We start from the raw sequence: 21,020 nt of genomic DNA, 5'->3' as shown, positions 1-21,020 counted from the left end.
TCCCACCACAGGTAAGTCTCCGGGTCCCTGCATCTGTCTGTGTCTGCTTCCCTCACTATGTCAGTGGACATAATGTGTCTGCATGGGTGTGTGGGTGTGTGTGTGTGTGTGTGTGTGTGTGTGTGTGTGTGTGTGTGTGTGTGTGTGTGTGTGTGCGTGTGTGTGTGCGTGTGAGCTTAAATGACAGAGAAAGGGACAGGGGGTGAGTGAGGAAGGTATACCACATGTAGAGAGAGGACGAACAGAGGGAGGCAGTCAGACTGACAGGACTGAGTGATTGACGTATTTAAAGAGGAAGAGAGGTGGTTGGTTGATAGACTGATATGGAAGTCCATCTACCTCTCTTGACGTATGTGTATTTGTGTGTGTGAGACTGTGGGCCCATGTGTCTGTGCCACACATACACTTTCAGGATTTTCGGCCAGACAGTGTTTTCAGCTGTGTCTCCATCAGACTGTCAACAAAGAGACAACAAGACAAAGAATGTGTGAAAGAGGGCGAGAGTGAGGGAGCAGCCATAAGATAAAAAACACAGACACACAGTGATGTGGGTGTTGAAGAAATCTGGATTGACAGCGTGAGAGGAGGCAGCCTCTTCAAACTCTAAGCAGTGTGAGGTTAATTTTTCTATTATCCTTTATTAATGGATCTCTTTCATAACTGATCCAACAGTGTATTGATATTAGGTGTGTGCATGTGGAAAAAGTCCTTATTTGTGTATGTGTGCACTGTGTCTGCATGTATGAATACACATATATGCATATAGTGGAGTCGATTATGTACATAAATTATTCATGTATTTGATTTAATGCACAACTCTAATTTATCATGAATACTTTTAATTTCTCATATATATGATAATGGCGATGTGTGTTTGCACGGGTGTGTTTGTGTGACTGTGTTTCATTTCTGAGAGAACCTTGGTACAGCTATGATCTGAAGCCAGGACAGTTGCCAGCTGCAAGGCTTCAGAGATACACACAACACACAACTCCACAGCTGCAGGTGGAAGGGTGGTCAATTTAGAGATGAGGTGGAAAGACTGAGAGATGAGAAATATGAAAAACGAAATAGGGAAGGTACAATAATAAGGAAAAATAGAAGCAGTGAGAAATTTCTGATTCAAAGGAATGCAGACATATATATTAGGGTGGGTATTCTCTGATCCGAGTGTCTCTGTAGTATATGGTTATAGAATGTGTACTTAATTTGGCTCATGTCGTGTGCATGTAAGGTTTAAATGTTTGTATCATTTCAGATGTAGAATAATGTGACAGGAATTACTTAAGATGTGTTGAATCTATTCTTTATTGCCATCACCTTGTTACTGCATGTTTTGTCTAAATGAAAGTGAGCTGAAACCACAGCTGTTTGATTGAAAAATGATCAAATGCTATGCTCATTTATATTTGGCCTCTGCACTCTTTTACCTTTAAAGAAGCTGTCATCTTTTTCTTTATGAGAAGATTCAATGCAACTAACTGGCCACTTTGTTGCTCATTAAGGTATTGTTTGTCGGCCACTAATGAGCTTTCTATGGAAGTTACTTGATTTTCCTCCTCCCTATATAGAACCTTCTTTTATATATGTGATCAAATTGTAGATACTTTGTACATTTGCATGATCCTCTCTTCAACCCATATGCATGAGAGAAGAGCACTGCATTTATTATTAAAGTGTGACTGATGACAGACAACCTGATTATTCTATGTCAACACAAAAAAGTGTCTAAAATGAGCCATAAAACGTTCACAACATCTCTCTTGTTGCAAAATGGTAAAATTATCACATATTAATGATTTCACACAAATCAAAGTCCTCATTTAGAAACCATAGGGGGTGGTGGGTTGTAGTGTGAGAGAAATGGGTATAATGACAGCTTGATGAAACAAAGAGGGCCCATCAGCTCAGTTCATTTCTACACAGGGAAACCTCCTACAAGGAGAAGGAAACCAAATTAAGAGGTGTAAACAGAGATTTCTCAGCAATGGGTCATGGTGCATCCATGTCCTGCTTGCCACACATATACAGTACACACAATACAAGATTGGACATACACTATTATACACACATACAAATACATTTGCATATGGGCACAAAGCTCCATAAATATAAACAAACTTACACACCCACTCACACAACAACAAATTAAGGTTAAAGCAAATTAACGAAAGCAATACAATCTCACAATGGCAGCATTGTACAGTAAAGAGCACTACTCTACATAAACTGATCGGAGTCTTCTTGCATCCCCGTCTGTGTCTGCATGTCTCCCCTGAGACCCCGACATCATTTGGTATGTGCTAAAAAGATAGAGTGTTAAAAGGATGAGCTGGAGAAAGTGTTGCAGAAATAGATGGGTTGTGAAATTGAGATGGTATTACATTTGAATGTTCTCATACTCTATTTAATAGTCGACAGGGCCAGTGAGATTTTCTGTTTTTCTTTAATTTGCATCTAATTTCTCTCTTTCGCACCCTTTCATTCACTTCCAAGCTCCCTCTCACCCTCTACTTTTCTTTTTTTACATCTATTTTTTGTCAGTGTCTAAGGTCCACATAAAAAACATGCCGGTAAAACCCAATAAAATTTGAGTTTAGCAACATTTAAGAAGTCCTAAATTGCCACTTAATGCAAGTCATTATTTTAACACTGTCAGCATTACAACTCACAGCAACTATTTTAGTTAACATGGTTCATCCAACATTAAATGCCATTAAGTCTGTGCTTATAACACAGTACTGTACTTCAAAGCAGGGTAAAAGAAAACAGAGAGAGAGGAGTACAAGCAGAAGTAAGGCAAACTGAGAGATGAGAAAGAAAGGGGAAGAAATGGGAAGAAACTGGCAAGATGTACGTGAAAGACTTGTACTAGGAGGAAGACAGCGATCATAAAGGAGAGGGACACAAACAAGAGAGATGTACGTTGTCAGAGAGCTAAGGCATGTAATCTAATGTGTATCTTAGGAAGGTCAGTGCTCATTTTGTCTATCTGAAGAGTCTTACTTAATACGGTAAGCAGCCAAGTCTTAAAGTAGGAGGGGAATCAGCTATTCATCCGCACAAAAGCAAGCTGGCAGACCTTGCATTCCCTCTGTTTCGATGTTATACACACATACACACACACACACAAATGCGTACGTACACACCAACTCCCAGCCAGTTGTGTATAATTCACTATTATGCTTCAGTCTTTTTACTCAAGGCCAGTAATCTATGAATAGATGGTTAAAACTAAACATCAAGATGGCCTTATTTTCCCTCCTATAGTGGACAGAGGTTCCCGCCTTCAACTCAGGGACATGACAGTAATGGTATATAGTTATATGAACGGGCTAAAGTAAGTTGTACATAAAGTCTAAATTCAAGTTTAGGACTGCAAGACTAATTTAACACCCCTCGTGGGAGTGATGAAGGGACATCACATCAATGCAAAGTCAATCGTTTGAGGACAAGCTAAAACATGAAAATACCATTAAAACTGTACTCTTATAACTGTGTGTGGATTTCATCCAGGCTAAAATGAAAGATGTGGAGGACTGGTCTTGTTAACGTGTTCTTGCAACATCAGAAGTAAACACATAATTGTCTGTCTGGCACAAAAGGCTAAAATCTTGCTGTGACAGAGAAGTAATTGTATGTGCACAGTCTGAAACGATGGTAACACATTGGTTCTCTGAATACAGATGCAGTCATTTAATAGGATTTATTTAGAGCTGACCACTCATTTTCACAACTCTGGGCATTAAGTAAGTGGAAAATACGAAATAGGAGGACAAATTGAGGCATATTAAGAAACAGGTGACAATTGGGGAAAAAATGAAATATCCCAATGAAAATAAGATGGTAGATTCAAACAAAATTTAATTTAATTTGAAACGTTTTTTTCTTTCATTTTGAATGCATCTGTCACTTAAAAAATGTAGGTTTTCATACAAATTGGTGAAGAACTGTAACTTAAAAAAAAGAGAAGTAAAGAGGCTGTGGCATTGCTCATTCAGCGCACGTCTTCATTGATTGATTATACATGCCTGACACTCCCCGAGCTCATAAAGCCCCATGTTTACTTAGCATGCACACTTAGCTACGTATAGACTTGTACATATGTGTGTTCTTGCCTACACAAGTTGTGAGCCTGTTCAGTTAATGTGATACCAAACTTACAAACAAAGGAAGGTGATCAAAGTTTGTCAGAGGGATCAATATCAATCTCATGAGTGTTTGATAAAGTCAGAGAGCTCTTGTTTGTCAAGCCTTGAACCTCCTTATACTCCAGATCACCTGCACATACTGAAGAATAAGTACAGCACAAGTGTGTATGCATTCACATGTACATATAATTGAGTGTTTGCAATCTGTATATATGAGCTTTAAGGTAATTTGTGTGTGTGAGTCTGTGTGTAGGTGGATGCATGTCTTCAATCAACCCAGTCTCACAGTAAAACGTATCACAGTTACGTTGGTCCACAGTCCAAAACGTAGACATCTTACAATTTGGGCTCATAAATTGTGAGATGGCTACATTTTTTCTGCCCTATTCTTTTCTATAGGACTGCAGTCACGTCACATTTACATGACAGACAGACTAGAGACCACACGAGTGTCTACAAAGTCTAGACCAACAGTGTCACAGCAGGTGGTGTGATGGTGATGAAATTATGACTCAACATTTAATGAGATTTTATTCTTTTTTTTATTCATGAGCATATCAGTGAAGTTATAAGATACACGGGAATTACACATGAACCTATTCATTAAAATGAGCATGTCCTGTGTTAACGATCTCAAATCACTTGTTAAATGTAACCTCATCGGCTTGTCACCAATATTACTGCTCTTCTAAATCTCAGAATATTCACAGAAAAATAATAAAGACAAGAAGGTTGTTGAATTAATATTACAGCGCGTGGCCGCACAAAACGTAGCCATCTCACAATTTATGAGCCCAAATGGTGAGATGGCTACATTTTGGACTGTGGACCAACGTAACTGTGATACGTTTTGCTGTGAGACTGGGTTGCTTCAATTGTAGTTTTTGTGTGTGAGTGCTTTACCTTTCGGATATTAATCCAGTAGCCTACAATACGATCTGTAGCTTCAGGGTCTCTCTGTGTCCACTGCAGGTTGTAGGAGTAGTTGTTTCCTTTCAGAATCCGGACTGGGTTGGGTGTGTCAAAGTAGAACTCCGCATTATAGGGTTGTGCTGCAGGACATGGGGAATTTCTTCTGAGTATTGATAAATGATATGGAGACAATAACTGCCCCATGTTTAATATGAATAATGTAGAGAAATCCATATATAGATAGATAGGCAGTGAGAGAAAAATCATGGTCTTATTTATTTTCACTCACCAGAAACATTAAATGTGCATGTTGACGTTCCTGCATTATTGCTGACTCGGCACACATAAGAGCCACTGTTGCTGGGTTCCAGTTTAAACTTCAGCTCTGGCGTCTCTTTCATGTCAGGCATAGGCATACGGATGAAATCACCATTACGTAACCAGCGGATGTCTGTCAGGCGTGGCGGGTTGGAGCGCTGGACCACACACCTCAGGGTCACCATCTGATTGTTCCTAGAGCGCACATCCTGAAAGACTGGGTCCAGTATGGGAGGATCTGCAATGATAACAGGTCACATATTTTAATCTATTTATATATTTTTATATATAAAATATTTAGACATTCTTCAACATGGCTTTTTAAAAAATATATATTTTCAAGGAACATTTTATAATTTCACAACTAAAAAGATGTCTTGCTTAGTATAATAATGTACTAAAATGTATTCTATATTTCCATTATAGGATTTTTACTCCATTGTGCAATAGCTGAGCTGAATCTGTTTTCCATTCAGTGGAGGTACTTGTTCAGTACTGAACATATAAGAATACTTTCTACATCAGGTTTCTACATTTCAGCACATTATCCACTTCCATACTTTTCTCACATGTTCATTTACACTGAATGTACACATTATTAGGGACTCTTTTTGGTTAAGCCTAGTGATAAGGTGAATCCATGTAAAACTCATTACCCTTAATTGGTTTCAATTTTTAAATCTATTTCTGTCATGAAGGGGGACATGGAGATAAACTGAAGCAGATGACTTAGAGTTAATTTCAGGTAACTCAATGTTACTGTTTAGAGCCATATTTTGTATATTGAGTGGACATACATCACCATCAGCAATGCCACATTTTCTCTGCCTAGTCATCTCTTTGCTCTCTGCAGTGTAAATTTCTTCACACAACCAGAAAACATAATTTTTACAAACCATCTAACACGAACAAATGATATTACCACAGAAGATCAGGCACCTCTAAGAGGCACAATGCTGCTAACCTATCCTAACCGTCTGTAATTAACCTGTTGGCAGCCATGTGTGGTTCCTTGCTTAATGACTAGCTGCTGTTGCCCCAAGGTGAGTGAAGACACAATGCAGCCATATTAGTCTGCCACAAATCACCAGTCACCTAGTTCACCCCCGGCTAATCATGCAGATAATAGACGAGATGCTAATAGTGGTATTGCCATATAACGGTGATGAGATCTGGTGTTAAGGCCCCAAGAGGTGAGGCAGCATGACTCCAGTCCCTTATGAATCAAGTTTATCAGACACAGATGTAATTATAGTCTAATCTATGTTATGCCTATAATTTAGACAGATAGGGATACAGAATGAGCTACATTTCAGAGGAGAAAAAGATGTAGAGACAGATATAGAGACAGACAGAGGGGAGGAGGATTGAAATAGATAGTGGCTCTCATTGTGACTGATTCAATGTTGAGTGAAGCATCCTAAAACATAAGAAAATATCAATAGCTTGACATTCAACCAGTAATTTCTGTAATTGCAAGTGATCTAAATGACATATTGTGTCAGTGCTAATTTAGTGTAGACTGCCCATAATTTATATCTTATCATAATTTATATCTTTTGCTCCAAAGAGTAAAAAAATGCTAATAGGTGGTGTTGTCATTTGTATTTTGGTACACAACCAAGTGTTATGACTTAATACATAATAAAACTTGATAAAACCCAGAGACTGTAATCCATAATGAGACTAGTCTGTCCTTTGGAAGCACAGAAAGAAGTTGGGTAACTTTATAGAGAGACATAGGAGGCAGAAGGAGTAGGTTGGGGTGGATGGATGGGACAACAAAACATTGGACTTTACGTCAACATTGGTTTCATTTAGTCATGACTCTCATTTTTGGGCGTAAACCTAACTAAACGTCAACCATTGTGTTGTCAGATCATAAGCAATAATGCCAATCGGATTAGATTCGATCGTTCAGACGGTCAAACATATTTTATTCAATTTGAAAGAGTTGTTACCATTAACATAGTACTAACAATGTCAATATTATTTTTATTCAAGCTTTCTATGAATTTCTACCAAATCTGTATGTCCTATGAAAATGCATCTATTCTCTGAGTGTGTAAAGTTTTTACACTTTATTTTTTGTGTACAGGTGATATACAGAGCCAAACCAAATCCTAGTTTGGAATCACAGTTAACCATTCTGTGCTTGCACTCCAGTCAGAGGAACACGAGTAGGCTGTTGCATACTAAAAAGGCTTGAAACCACCAAAACGTCTAAGTTGTCAGCTTCCATGATACCAGTTGTTACTATAATTAATATTTAGACTCTTCACAGCTCCCCTCTTTTTGATTTGTAAAATCTAAATTATCATTTACCGCTGGGTGTCCAAGCATCATTATTATTACTTATTGAACAACTAGAACCACGTAGTTGCTGAAGGATGGGTGAGTGGTCAAGGGTCATGGTGTAATCCTATGTACTGATTAGTGTACAGTCACATACCCTGCTGCGGCTTATGGACACACACACATGCATACATACTATGCTATTTAACTTTGAAAACCAGTGGCAAGGGTAAAGAAAAGCAGTCAAACTGTAGGGAGATGGGGGTTAGAGAAGCTGTATTGAGTTTTGAGCTGGTTTGTGAGCAGTTTATAAATCATTCCATCCCCAGCTGAATTTGGTAGACAAGATATTACAATCCTTTACCAGAAGTTAAGTATTCATTTCAACACTTATAACTTTCTTAGCGGTAGGTCTCCTATTTTCAAGTCGAAGGGTAACTTCAATTTCTAACTCAATTATTAAAATGCTCTGGAGTGTCACTTTTTGTATTTATTTGCTTTTCATTTAGAGCCCAAAGCACCACACAGCAATGTTTCATAGTCAGAAGACCATAATCCATGTAAACACACCATCGCTATCTGTCTTATTGAATGCAAAACGAATTCCATCCGGGAATGCAACACTAACCAAGCCAAACATTTACAGTACACAAAGTGAAAATCAATTTACACAAGACTGGGAGAGGGAGGTTGTGTGTGGTGAGTAAGGTGGGATGAGGGGAGAGAGAAACATCTCTTAAAGAAAGAGACAATGAAGAAGACAAATGATAGGGAAAGTGTGGTGTGAAAGTGAGAGAAGTCGATGATTGAGTATGGAGGAGAGAATGAGAGAATGCAGGATGCAGAAAGGGAATGACAAGACGGAGAGAGGTCCCCTCTCATGGCCAGCAGTTAGCTGATTGATGATGATGAGAATGGCAATGAGGAAGAACAGCCACCTCTCTTCGATAGAAAGAAGAGGAGTGGGTGAGTAACAAAGGGATACGAAAAAAAAGAATAAGTGGGAGAGGCAAGAGTGGCAAGAATCCGTGTATGCCCTTAATTATATCTGCCACAGAAAATAATGGCATCCTTCCCTCACATCGATCAGCACTGCTAAATGGAAGAAGGCAAAACAAACCTGATAAAACAAACAAATGAAGTAATATCAGACCAGGACATAAAGAAGAGCAGTGGAAGGAGAAGAGAGGAAAGACACTTTAGTTGGCTGTAGCTACAGCGATATGATTTATTTCTTTTTTTTACTCTTTTCCATCTCTTAAACCTCCAAGTCACACTTTTTTTCTTAGCACTTAACATTTCCTCCTCCCTCTCTCTAGCATCTCTAATGCTGCTTTCCTGTTTCAAGCTTTCTCTTAACCCTGTTTGTCTTTCTCTCTGTCTTGCTCATGTATCTGTCTCATCTCTCTGTTTCTTTCTCTGTCCAAAGTGCGGTGGCCACCTGGTCTATTAATCAGAGTTGGCCAGTGTGGACAGCAGAGCTCACACAGTGTTGCCCTTCCACCCTGCCTGCATTAGGGAGTTCTGTAAATCCTTCTTTAAGGGAGGAGAGGAGTGGAGAGTAGAGTAGAGGAGAAGATAGGAATCAGTTATTTCTTCTCCTTCATTTTGCTCTGAGTACATCTCCTTACATAATGGCCATACTGGTATTTATCAAGTATTCCAGTGAGGGAATTTGGTCTTTAAAGTCTCTATACTATATTGTACTATCCAAGAAAAAAAAATGTCAACTCAAATTTGCGTACAGTAATTGGCAACAAATACATGCAGTTACATTGCTTGTGGTGCTACGACTATGGTGCCTCACAACTATGATACTGTTTGTTGCAAATTTAAATATTTGGAAAAAAAACAAGAAATGGAATATAGTTTAGTCTAATGGCTGAAAGTAGCATTAAAATACAGTGTGTGTCAATTTTAAGAAGTAGAATACATTTCCTAATAAATGCAGGTATTTATTTATTTATTATCTCCCTTTTATGAGCCATTAGGGTTTTATAGATGTTTTACATGTACTTTTCTTGTTTTTGTGTTAAATTAATATTGTTTTCATACGTAATTTTCTGTATTATCACTTCAATTAATAGTAGCCTTTTAACTTGACCTTGGAGTCAGGGGCACACTGGGAGTGTGTTGAAAGGTTTAAACTAAATAATGGATTTTTGTTAACATAAATTTACTGAACTACTTACCTTTTTAGTGATACACTGCAAAAATCAGGCTTCATCTTTTATATTATCTTTACAAAATAATGTATGCTTTTATACAATGAGTTAATGATTAAACACATCATATCTGTTGTTTTGGGCTTATGGATGAATGCCAAAACAACTTAAAGACTTGAATTTTGGTCTTCTTAATTGTTCAGAATGAGAACCAATTCTTGTTCTTGGATGTTTTTTTGTTTTTAATATGACATTAGATGTACTGGTTACAATATGTTACATGAATGACAGCACTCATCCTCCCCACTAGAGAGAAGGGCTGGGCAGTATATCGATATTATATCGATATTGTGATATGCACTAGATATCATCTTAGATTTTGGATATCGTAATATTGTGATATATCATCAACATCGTCTTTTTCTGGTTTTAAAGACTACATTACTGTAAACTATGTCATTTTCTGAACTTTGTGAACTTTCACAGACTTTGCTAGCAGTTATCTTAATTATTTTTTACCCACTTTGTCATTATATCCACATTACTGATGATTATTTATCAAAAAAGTAATTGTGCAAATATTTTGTGGATGCATCAAGAGTCATCTCTACACTATTATTGCAATATTGATATTGAGGTATTTGGTCAAAATATCGTGATACTTGATTTTGTCCATATCATCCAGCCCTACTAGAGAGCATCCAGAGTTATTGAAAAGAGGGGTTAACAAGAGTTGACTTCTCATATCAGTGTTACAACTTAAATAATAAGGTGGCAGTTCTCAAAACCAGGAGTGTCATTCCTTGGTGTCAGCGAGTCCTGGCACAACTGTAGAAGTGAGTAAAGTACTTAACCTCATGGGAAGGGAAACAGTATTGAAATTATGTGTTAGACAGATTGTATTCCTTTCTCAGAGTTCATCCTCTGGGAGTTTTATAATGATAGACCACACTTTAGTGCTCTCAGAGGGGGATGAGGTAGGTCTGTAGAAAGCAGCCTTTAAGCTAAAAAAGTATGTGCTCATTTCTTTTGACTTCCTATTTACACTCTTAACATCACCATACATTTCCTTAGCTGTCTTTAGGGTACATTGTTTTGAAATTGTGAATATTACTCTATTATTGACGGCAGAGCAAAAAGCAAAAAAAGGGCTGGATCGCTGATGTGACCATAGGAACAAAGAACAACTTTTGGAGGCCATTTATAGCCTATGGAGGTATATGCAAAGATACCATTAAAAAGAACCACACTCAAAAACAGAAAAGCGTTTTCTCTTTGTACTGCTACTACTACTGTTTGTTACTGCTGTTGCTGAGGGAACGTTCATATTATCCTGTATTATCTCAGTTATACTGTGATGAAATAATACTATTTGAAAGTAATCAATTTGGATTTTTTTTACTTTACACCAAATAGCACAACAAAAGGTGGCACAAGTGCTCTTAATTTGTAGCTCTGACCTTTTGATGCTTGATCTAAACAATGGCGTTGTATTTTGTTGAGTTGAGTGAAAATAATATGATCAGCACTTACACTGCACATTGAGTTGGACCTGTGCTTCACGGCGTTTGATGTTAAGCCCATTGTATGGAGCAGTCTGGCAGCGGTACACCCCCATCATGTCCCGACTAACATTCTTTAGCCTCAGGCGGCCATCAGGTGTCTCCACTATGGACTTCCCCGATGGCATTAATAAGTCCTTTTCTGTCCGTGACCAGAGAACAGGTGGACGTGGTTTCCCATCTGCCAAGCACACAAGGTCAACGTTGCCTCCCTCTCGCACACTGACCACCTGACCTCCTGGTGGAACCGTCAACATTGGGGGAGAGACTGGAAGGAAGAAATTGCAGAGAAAGATGTAGAAGAATAGTAAATAAAAAGAAAAAACTTAAAATTAAGTGTTTTTGTTGTTTTTTCAATATTACAAAAGGCTCCAATAAGGGAAAACAATATCAGTACAAAACTGGCAATACTATCTTCATAGAAAGAACAATAGAAAATCTGATTTGATCTTCTATCTACAAATTGTAGCTTGTAATTGTGAGCTAAAAGCTGTGAATAAGTATGATGTTAGTTCATGATAATAATAACAACAAAACATGAAAACAAAAAAAAAAGTTTTTTTTTTAGATAATCTTGTATCACTTTAACCTTTCTAAATTGTGTAAGAAGATGAGGTACCATGGAATGAGGAACAGGGGTATGTTAAAAAGTGAGGAGGTGGACATGAATTAAAAAGTACAGACGGTGTGAACAAAGACACCGGAAAACAGATGGAGAAAAAAAATGGCATGAAAGGAACTGACATTTATAAGGCTAATTTTATTGGACAATAATGTTTTAAAAGTTTTAAATTAAGATTACTGCTCAGCATAAAATGCTAACATTCTGGTTTACTGAACATGTAGTTAACCACAATGTATTCTTGCACATGCATACACAAAGACACACTCAGACACATATTTATACACTTCTAAAATATTCTCTGGGCAACAAGCAGATGTACCAGTTTAATACATTTCAATTTGTAAAAAAACCCCCCCAAAAACGTGAGTTCAAACCCCAGCAATCAGCAACTGGAAAAAAAGTTGAAAATGTTTATTCCTTTTTTTAAATCCTTCACAGAGGTAGAATGTTTGGTGTGCCCATCAAAAGAAAATGTGACAAAGTGTAATGGAAATTGAGATTGAGAGTAAAATATGACATACATGGTAAGTATGATTTAAACATCAAGCTTTACATTTCACTAAGAGGCAAATAAAAAGTTCTAGATGAAAACATCAGACATGTGAACCAATGAGGTGACTATAACATCCTCAAATTAACAACAATCCTCATATTAAAACATGAATCATGAAATGCCATATGTTCATCATGTTTTCCTCATGGCTTTCCATTGTTTGAGGTTCACTGTTGCTACTAATTACTTCCTCGTGTTGCACCCTCTTCTTCTGCAGCAGTTAAATGGCACTGGACTGCAGAATCGTAATTTTGCAGTGGTGAATGGAAACACCCATTAATTTGACTTTTTCTTTTTGACTATTTTATGGGGATTTGGTTCACACGTGCACTACATTTAGAATAGTAGTAAATACTGTTCATTGAAAGTGCCCCAGATACATTTACTCAAAGGAGAATATTAAAGAGGAGCTAGTTCAGGTGAATGGGGCAACACTATGTGAAAAATGTAGAAAATCATTTTTCTTAGATGAAGATCTATTTGCTTCTTTATCTAATAGCATCTGATCAAAATCTACTCAATCAGACAACATCTAGATTTACCACCATATACACAGTGATGCTAATGATCAGCACTTAAATGCATGCACTGATTTATAGCCCTTTGGCACATTTGGCTTTGTGATGGCTTGTGGGTTGAATACAGATGAATGTGCTGGCCCATCAAAGTGATTTTTTTTTCTTCTGACAGAGTGAGTTTGCTTTTTCACTACAGTTGACAGACACTTAGAAAGTCATGGATATTTATCTCTGCCTGACAGCGATATCAAATATTTAAAAAAGAAAAGAAAAGAAAAGGAAGATCTCACCACTGTTCTGAGAGATGTTGACGTCCACACGGAGCTCTTGCACCCTGCTGCCTGGGAAGTTAGCCACACAGCTGTAGGTAGCCAAGTCTCTGAACTTCATGTCCACAATCTCCAAGCTACTGGTGCCGGGTGCCATGTCTGGATCACTGCGTAGCAAGATCAGGCTGTCTGAGTTGAAGACAGGTGCGCCATTCTTGTACCAGGTGTAGTTGACCTTGTCCTGTGGGGTGGCATCGACATGGCAGGACAGCTTGAGGTCCCGACCCATTTGGATGGTCTCGCTGTCCTTGTTGGAGTCTGGTGTAATTTGGAAGGTCAGGTTGGTCATCGCTGTGTGTGGTGGTAGTGGGGACAAGAAGAGAGAACAGGTTAAATAGTAGACATGGTGAAGAGTGGAGTGTGTGTGTGTGTGTGTGTGTGGGGTGGGGGGGGGGGGGTGGGGGGGGTAGTATTTTCTACTCCTAAAATACTTATATTTCATGACAATGATATTTATGTCTTACCAGCTGCAAAACCTTTGTTTAATTTTGACATTTTACTTCGGAAGCAAACATTTATTTATGCAATGCTAATAAAGTTTAATGTGAAGTTAAATAAAAATCTAAATTTGACAAAAGAGATTTAAACTTATTTTAATGAATTGATATAGTAGAGCAGGTGCTGGATAAGGAGAGACTTAAAAAGCAATTAAAAAAGAAAAAAGTGGATTGAGGAAGGGGAAGATTGTTAATACAGAACAGCAGATGAGTGTGGGACAAAGTGTGTGAGGCAAACGGAGGAGGCAGAATGACAAAAAAAAAACCAAAGGGAAAAGGAAATTGAAGAAGAAAGAAAGAGTGAGAGAGGAAGAATCAAATTGTGAAGGAGGGAGAAAAAAAAAGGAACCAGATACAGAATAAAATAACTGGGGGATAAGAAAGATGGGGGGGGGGGTGAAACAAAATCAAGGACAAAGAGTAACTCTCACACTGTCACATTTAATTTTCAGTTTCAAAGGCTGCGTTTCCCCAACAGATTTCCATGTTGAATACAAAACAGCTCTCTGTTTCCCTACTAAGGGGAGAGACAGGCGGCGAGGAGGAGAGGAGAGCTTGATTTAAACTCCTTTCGAGCTTGTTAACAAGCAGCTTGGGTGGAGCTATGGATATGAAGCAGTGACCATATGTTTAACATAATCCTTTTACCTGGTAAGTGTGGAGACAATGCTGTGAGCCTAGTGTGTGTGTGTGTGTGTGTGTGTGTGTGTGTGTGCACGCGTGTTTGGGAACATGTGGCAGTGTGTGTATCTATTTGTATGTGCAGCTTTGTCGCTTTTGTACCTACGAACGTCTACCTGCACTCACGGAATGAGTGTGTGTGTGTGTGTGTGTGTGTGTGCATGCGTGTGTCTCATCCACCATCTTGTCACCTGTGCTAGTGTGATGATGCGTTCAGGCCCATTAAGCTAACAGGAGAAACCCATTCAGCATACGCTTTCTACAGTGTTAACTAACAGAAGAGACTGCTGCTAATTGCTTCCACTCCAGTCTAACTAATTGGAGTGAATAAAGATGATTAAAGGGGCTAAAAATAGCCGGAGGGGAGGGAGAATGAAGGGATTCTGTTTTAACGGCAGGGGAATTAGAGGAAGAGCGATACTTAACCCGCCCATTCTGACATGATTCACATCAGCTCTCTGTAATGATCGAGGATCAACTGTTCGCGTGTCACACACCATCACACATACACACACATGTTCACACAGGAACACATTCTATAATAGCACAAATCACACATTAAAGTCAACTCATAAAGCTGACAAGGAATAGAAAAAACACTTTTTTTCATTTTCAGTGAAGAAAATAATTTAAGCTTTGAGCATTAGATTGAAAAAGGCATAGACTGGGGAGAGAGATGTAAATGAAAAATGCAGTATGTTTAAACCAATATACTACTACTACTACTACTACATAATAATAATAATAATAATAATAATAATAATAATAATAATAATAAAGAATGTTAAGCAATTGTACTAATTTATTTTCTTTTTAAAAATAAGGATATTAAAAAAAACATGAAATGAATAAATGAATCATTGCATACACCATTTCCAGCTTTAAAGCTATTAAAGAAGACCATTATTTTTTTGCCAGATGAAGACAGAGTAAATTATGTTAAGTTTGGACCAAGCATTTTGCACCCAAACAAATAATAAGATACAATCAAGATACTATCAATCTCAAAATCTCCTGTCTTCCATCATTTTGCAAACATGTACAAATTTTACTTACTCCTGACGACGAGATTTACATTCTTGCGAGCAGGGTTGCCCACATTATTGACCGCTGTGCAGTTGTAGAAGCCTGCATCTGCAGGTGTGACAGCCCGCAGGAAGAGATTGGCACCGCGGACTTGGGCACTGAGAGGAAGGGGGCCTGGGTATCGTGTCCACATCACTGTGGGCAGGGGGAAACCTGCAGTCACCTCACAGGTTATGAGTACATCCTGCCCAGGATCTACCACCACTGTGTCGTTGACTGATAACCGGATCATTGGAGGAGCTTGGAAGAGATGCAGGGAAGGAAGAGAGAAGAGAGGGTTACTAATCACCTTGTCAGTTCACATGGAACAGAACTCGGTTGTTTTTCTTTAATGCGTCACATTAGTTTTACAGGTATGGTGGTTACAGCTGTTAAAACCTGCACATAAAAAACTCTTGATGTTTACTAATGAGGTTGCATGATTACACTATACATGATGACGGAAGTACGGAAGTGATGACATTACTTAAAAGTGAGAATGGGACTGATAATGTGTGTGTTTGTGTGTGTGTGTGTGTGTGTGTGTGTGTGTGTGTGTGTGTTTGTTTTAATACTACTAAATGCAACTACTGTGGATATTTCAGTTGAGATTGGGATTCAGTAAACCTGAAGACAATAGACAACCTTATCTCCAACCAAATCAATGCACAGCAGACATTTATAATTTTGTTCTGACTGCAAATATGAAGTGTGTAAATATGTACCTAGGTGTATTTGTTCCTCCTGTATTTGTGTGTGTGTGTGTGTGTGTGTGTGTGTGTGTGTGTGTGTGTGTGTGTGTGTGCGTGTGTGTGTGTGTGTGTGTGTGCGTGTGTAATGTATGTCTGTGCCTGTGAACCACTTTGCATTCATGTGAGGGTGTTTTAATTTCCAGCCTTTTCTCAATACACACTAATCACTAAACCAAAGATAATTCATGTCCTTGTTTCCTGACTCTCTTTGCACGTATCTTCCCAAGCCACTGCGTAGGCTAAATTTCCTATGACTGACCTCACAGGAAAAGTACAAGATGACCCAAAATGCAACTGCAGAGGGGGAAAAAACATGTTGCCAGACAGAGATTGATTGGACCTCAGCAGATTCAGAATACAAAAAAAGGGCATAGCAGTGGGAGCAAGGGGTAACACACACACAGTACCAAAAACTGAAAGGGGAAGGGGAAAACAGCACAAAAAGAAAAAGATATTCATGATCAAAGAGAAGGTTCGGTAGGGGGGAAGAAATACACACAACCATATTGACAGTAAAACCAGCATGTACAGTACACACACAAAGATGAGAACATGGGCTCAGTGTGTACTGTATTCACAAATGACCAAATGGTGGGTGAAAATGAAATGCTCAGATTGTTTTCATAGTCAGATCTCACAAACCAAAAGATCTAAAAATATAAAAGTAGTCACTCGGCTCAATAGCTTATCAATACCAGGTATTCACACTTCCAGGTATCAATTAGGTTGATACAATTAGATAGGTCTAGGTCTATTTAACCTTGTATTGTCATCTGATATGATCTATTTAGTATAACAGAGCCTGTATAGTGTGTTATTTCCTTTATTATGAATCCAGTACTGTAGGTTTAGTGACACATGGATGCCCTCTTTGCTGGTGACTGTGTAACTGACACTTTAGAGTTTAGAGTGTTCAGCATCTAGAGACGGGTGCCCAGGATAGATAGAAACTTTATTGTCCCCTTAGGGAAAGTATTTCCCAGTGGGTAAGCATGTTGGTCTCTGGCATGGTCGTACAGACACATAAGACCCAAAAACAAGACGCAAAAAGTAGAGAAAAGTTAAAAGACAGGCTTCACATCACCATCTCATAACAGACATCAGTCCATAAAAAGCCTTCAGACTGCCAGAGACATTATGAAACACCTGAATATGTATGCTCAGGAGGTCAAGACTTTGTGTCAAAATAGTCACACACGTGATGCAAGCAACCTGATAAAGAGGCCTGGCACCTACAGTAGTAGTCATCTTCTTGTCAAGACTCTGAGTGACAATGAACTCATCCAGAGTAACATTCATAACTCTCATTGTATTTCTTTCTTCCTGACCACCATCCAGGTATGAAATATCTGGATGATCCATACCAACAAGATCACAAGAGAGATCTGTACCACTGAGCCTCAGTTGAAGACTGAAGGGGCAGACAAGACTGCTGTTGTCACAGCCATATCAACTCTGTATAGGAGCAGGCATAGGTGCAGGAAGAAGCCCAAGCAGCTGCTGCACAGATGTCACACAGTGGAACATCTTTCAAGGCACCCCAAGAAGTGGAGACACTCCTGGTTGAATGACATTTCAGGGAGGATCTGGTACAATTAAAAATCCCATAAGAATTCCAACGCAAACAGTCCCAAGCAATGGGCAGGACACAAAGTTCATCAACTCACTTCCCATCTTACCAGACAGCCATTTGAGGCCTCTTATTTCACTGTGTTTCACTGTGAGCATCAAAGCCCTGACTTCCCTATAGATTAAAGATAGTGAAAACCCAATGAGTAGCAATACTTTCTTGTTCAATGTCAAGCTCAGAACTATTCCTATCTGCAACATCTTGCAATAGGTTTTTTGCATATCTTTCCACAGGGCATACACTTGGTGACAGGAGTTTAACATTTAGAGAAATGAGCTTGTGACCAAAATACCACCTGTTTCAACCCCTCGAGTGGCTGCAAAATTATTTTTAGGTGAAGTGAAATAGACAAGTTCTCGACCCCATCAACTACAGTAAAAACACCCTAAAGCACAACAGCTAGGCCCCAGTTTCTCCACTGGAGCTGGTTTCCTAGTCATGAGTTGCTAATGGTGGTTCAACTATAGAGTTTTGTTGAGTTTTTGTATGTGTCCATTGCTCTACCTGTAACCATTTTTCAAGTTATAGAAGCAAAAAAAAGGTGATTGTACTTAGTTTGAAATGTGCTCACACAACCTGCCTCTTGGAATTATGCATGTATTTTTCATTAAGCTGCCATGACACAAGGGAATATTAGTTTTATATTCATAACACAACACTGTAAGACATCATGCAACAAGTGATAACTCTACATTGTTGTGTATTGTTATACATTGCTCTGTTATGGAAACATTTGCAGGGCGTTTTTGGTTTTAGAATAAATCTTGGCAACTGAACTGATTGCATAGTTTTCTCCTAATTATTGCATGTATGAATTCATTATACAGTATGCTTCTTATTTAGCAAATATCCCTCTTCTGGCACAAAAACTGAGGAAGACACCAAAAAACACATACGCAGCAAAGCGCTGGAGCTACAGGGGTAAACACCTTTTTTTTTGCCAATTCATTGGATGAAGAGAGATGAAAGAGTCTTGTGCTGTTTAATAGGTTTAGATGTTTGAAGAAAATAAACAAATGCAACCCCAGAGGTGGAAGTAAGGTAAACCAATAGTAGCCTGAGTAAAGAATTATCGGCAGGAACATGTGCTGTCTGTCATCTGGACCAGTCACCTCTTTCTACCATTAGCAATTCTTTTGATATGATGCTTAGGGAAAGAAAAGGACCTTGATGATACTATACACAGACTCTTGGGTTGGGAAATTCAAAGGGAGCATGTCTGGCTTTTCATCAGTAGTTTTTAGTATAAATGGTGTGTCAGTGTGGATCCTGGCAGTCTTTCAATCTTGAGTTTACAGGTGCACAATGTCCCATAATGGTAATCTCCTTAAAAACAGGTGTGTGTGATCAAGAGACATTTACAACTATCAATTTGGTATGGTTAAATTCAGAATTTGTATTACAAATACATGTAATGATGTGATGATGTGTTTGCACATTTTGCTTTATATGCTTGTAAGAAAGAAACATGCATAAAAGTGAGCATTTGTATCAATGCAACAATTCTAATTTTGTGATTGCCGCAGAAGCAGCAGCTAAAGCAATCATGTGCATTTTTTATTTTTTTTAGACTGTGGATATACAGAACTGGGAAGCTTCCAGTTGTGGCTGTGTATCACTGAAGGGTGAACAATATGTGATCTGTGGACCTACCTTAGATTAATAAATATGGAATCAACATTTTGGGTAGGTGCCTCTTCAAATTCGAACGTTTAGACTGTATAAGGACTTAGAACATTATTTTGGAAGTATTTGATGGTCATTCTTAAGATTAATTATGTATCAGAAATTATTGCAGAAATGATGGGTACCATTTGTTACACAGATTTGGTGCAAAATTTTGGACCACTTAAGAATGGATAAAAATGGTCAAAAATCTCCCTAATGTACTTAAATTAAGACAACAAGACCTTGAGGAACATCACAGAAAAAGTATTGCACTGTTCCATGATTGGATGGTGAGATAAACTATTCTGGATATTGCTCAGAAATCCCTGTATTGATAGTATGTGTAGGAAAGCCATGCATCCTCTGAATGATATAGGTCTCTAATATGTGGTTGTAAAGTTTCACGAGGCTGTTATCATCCTAGAGGACACAATAGGCCATTTTACTCAGTGAAGTTAAGTCATCAGTTGATTCACAACAGTCTCAGCTGTCCAGTCATATGCAATGTATGCAATTTTAAGACTTTTTAGAGACCCTGGTATGCAGAAATATTTAAGTACACCATGTTTAGAATAGGTGAGAATAACATACATGATACTCCATGCAAAAACAACAAAGAAAACAATACAGTTTTTGCCAAAAAGCACATGGAATTAACATAAAATGGGCATGTCTATAAAGAGTAGAACCAAATGTACCAATATAACCTGTTTTCATTCAGATATGTTAAGGTGAGTGGCCAAGAAACTCCTTTTTTTAAATGACTGTCAGTTTTTCCCTCATCAAAATTCAGCCCAAACTTAGAGCATTATTTATCCCCCTTTCCGACGAGCTAGACATGACATGGTTGGTACCGTTGGATGCCTTAGGTTGTCTTGTTTCATATGATACCAATATCTTCACTGTAGCTTTAAAATTGAGCCTGCTACAGCCTCTGAAAGACAGCCTGCATCCTCGGGGAGTGGTAGAGGTTTTATTTTTGAGCATTTTGAAGGAGTATACTCCAGACTGGGTCCTTTAAATGGGCTCTAGAGGACAAGGAGGAGGAGAATCCAGGCTTTTATCAACCTGAGAGAGAGTTAATCCTCAGTGAGAGGCTGACTCCACAGAGTACAGGAAGCAATTCATTCCTCTAATAGACTTTACGCAGTACATCCTCTCATCTAATCTCTTTTTTAACAGATTGCAATCACCGTAATGAAAGAGGTTCACAGAGGCTCAACAAACTAGTTTACAGATGCATGTTTCCACTAATACAAGAATGCGCACAAAGCTGTGCACACACGCAGACATGCTTGC

General features: G+C 38.4%; 1 protein-coding gene across 1 annotated transcript in view; it reads right to left on the bottom strand.

Moving 5' to 3' along the window:
* Positions 1–21,020, bottom strand: part of LOC128355967 (MAM domain-containing glycosylphosphatidylinositol anchor protein 1) — a 176,779-nt gene that overhangs the window by 28,716 nt on the left and 127,043 nt on the right. The window contains exons 6-10 of the mRNA XM_053316362.1: positions 15,663–15,932; positions 13,390–13,719; positions 11,375–11,671; positions 5,353–5,619; positions 5,055–5,203 (exon numbers count right to left, since the gene is read on the bottom strand). Coding sequence (XP_053172337.1) covers positions 5,055–5,203; positions 5,353–5,619; positions 11,375–11,671; positions 13,390–13,719; positions 15,663–15,932 — 1,313 coding nt within the window. The remainder of the gene's footprint in view (positions 1–5,054; positions 5,204–5,352; positions 5,620–11,374; positions 11,672–13,389; positions 13,720–15,662; positions 15,933–21,020) is intronic.

This window comes from Scomber japonicus, chromosome 1 (assembly GCF_027409825.1).
Source record: "Scomber japonicus isolate fScoJap1 chromosome 1, fScoJap1.pri, whole genome shotgun sequence".
NCBI classification, from domain to species: domain Eukaryota; kingdom Metazoa; phylum Chordata; class Actinopteri; order Scombriformes; family Scombridae; genus Scomber; species Scomber japonicus.
The sequence above is the reverse complement of the archived record's forward strand: the minus strand, read 5'-3'. Positions and strand labels throughout refer to the sequence as shown.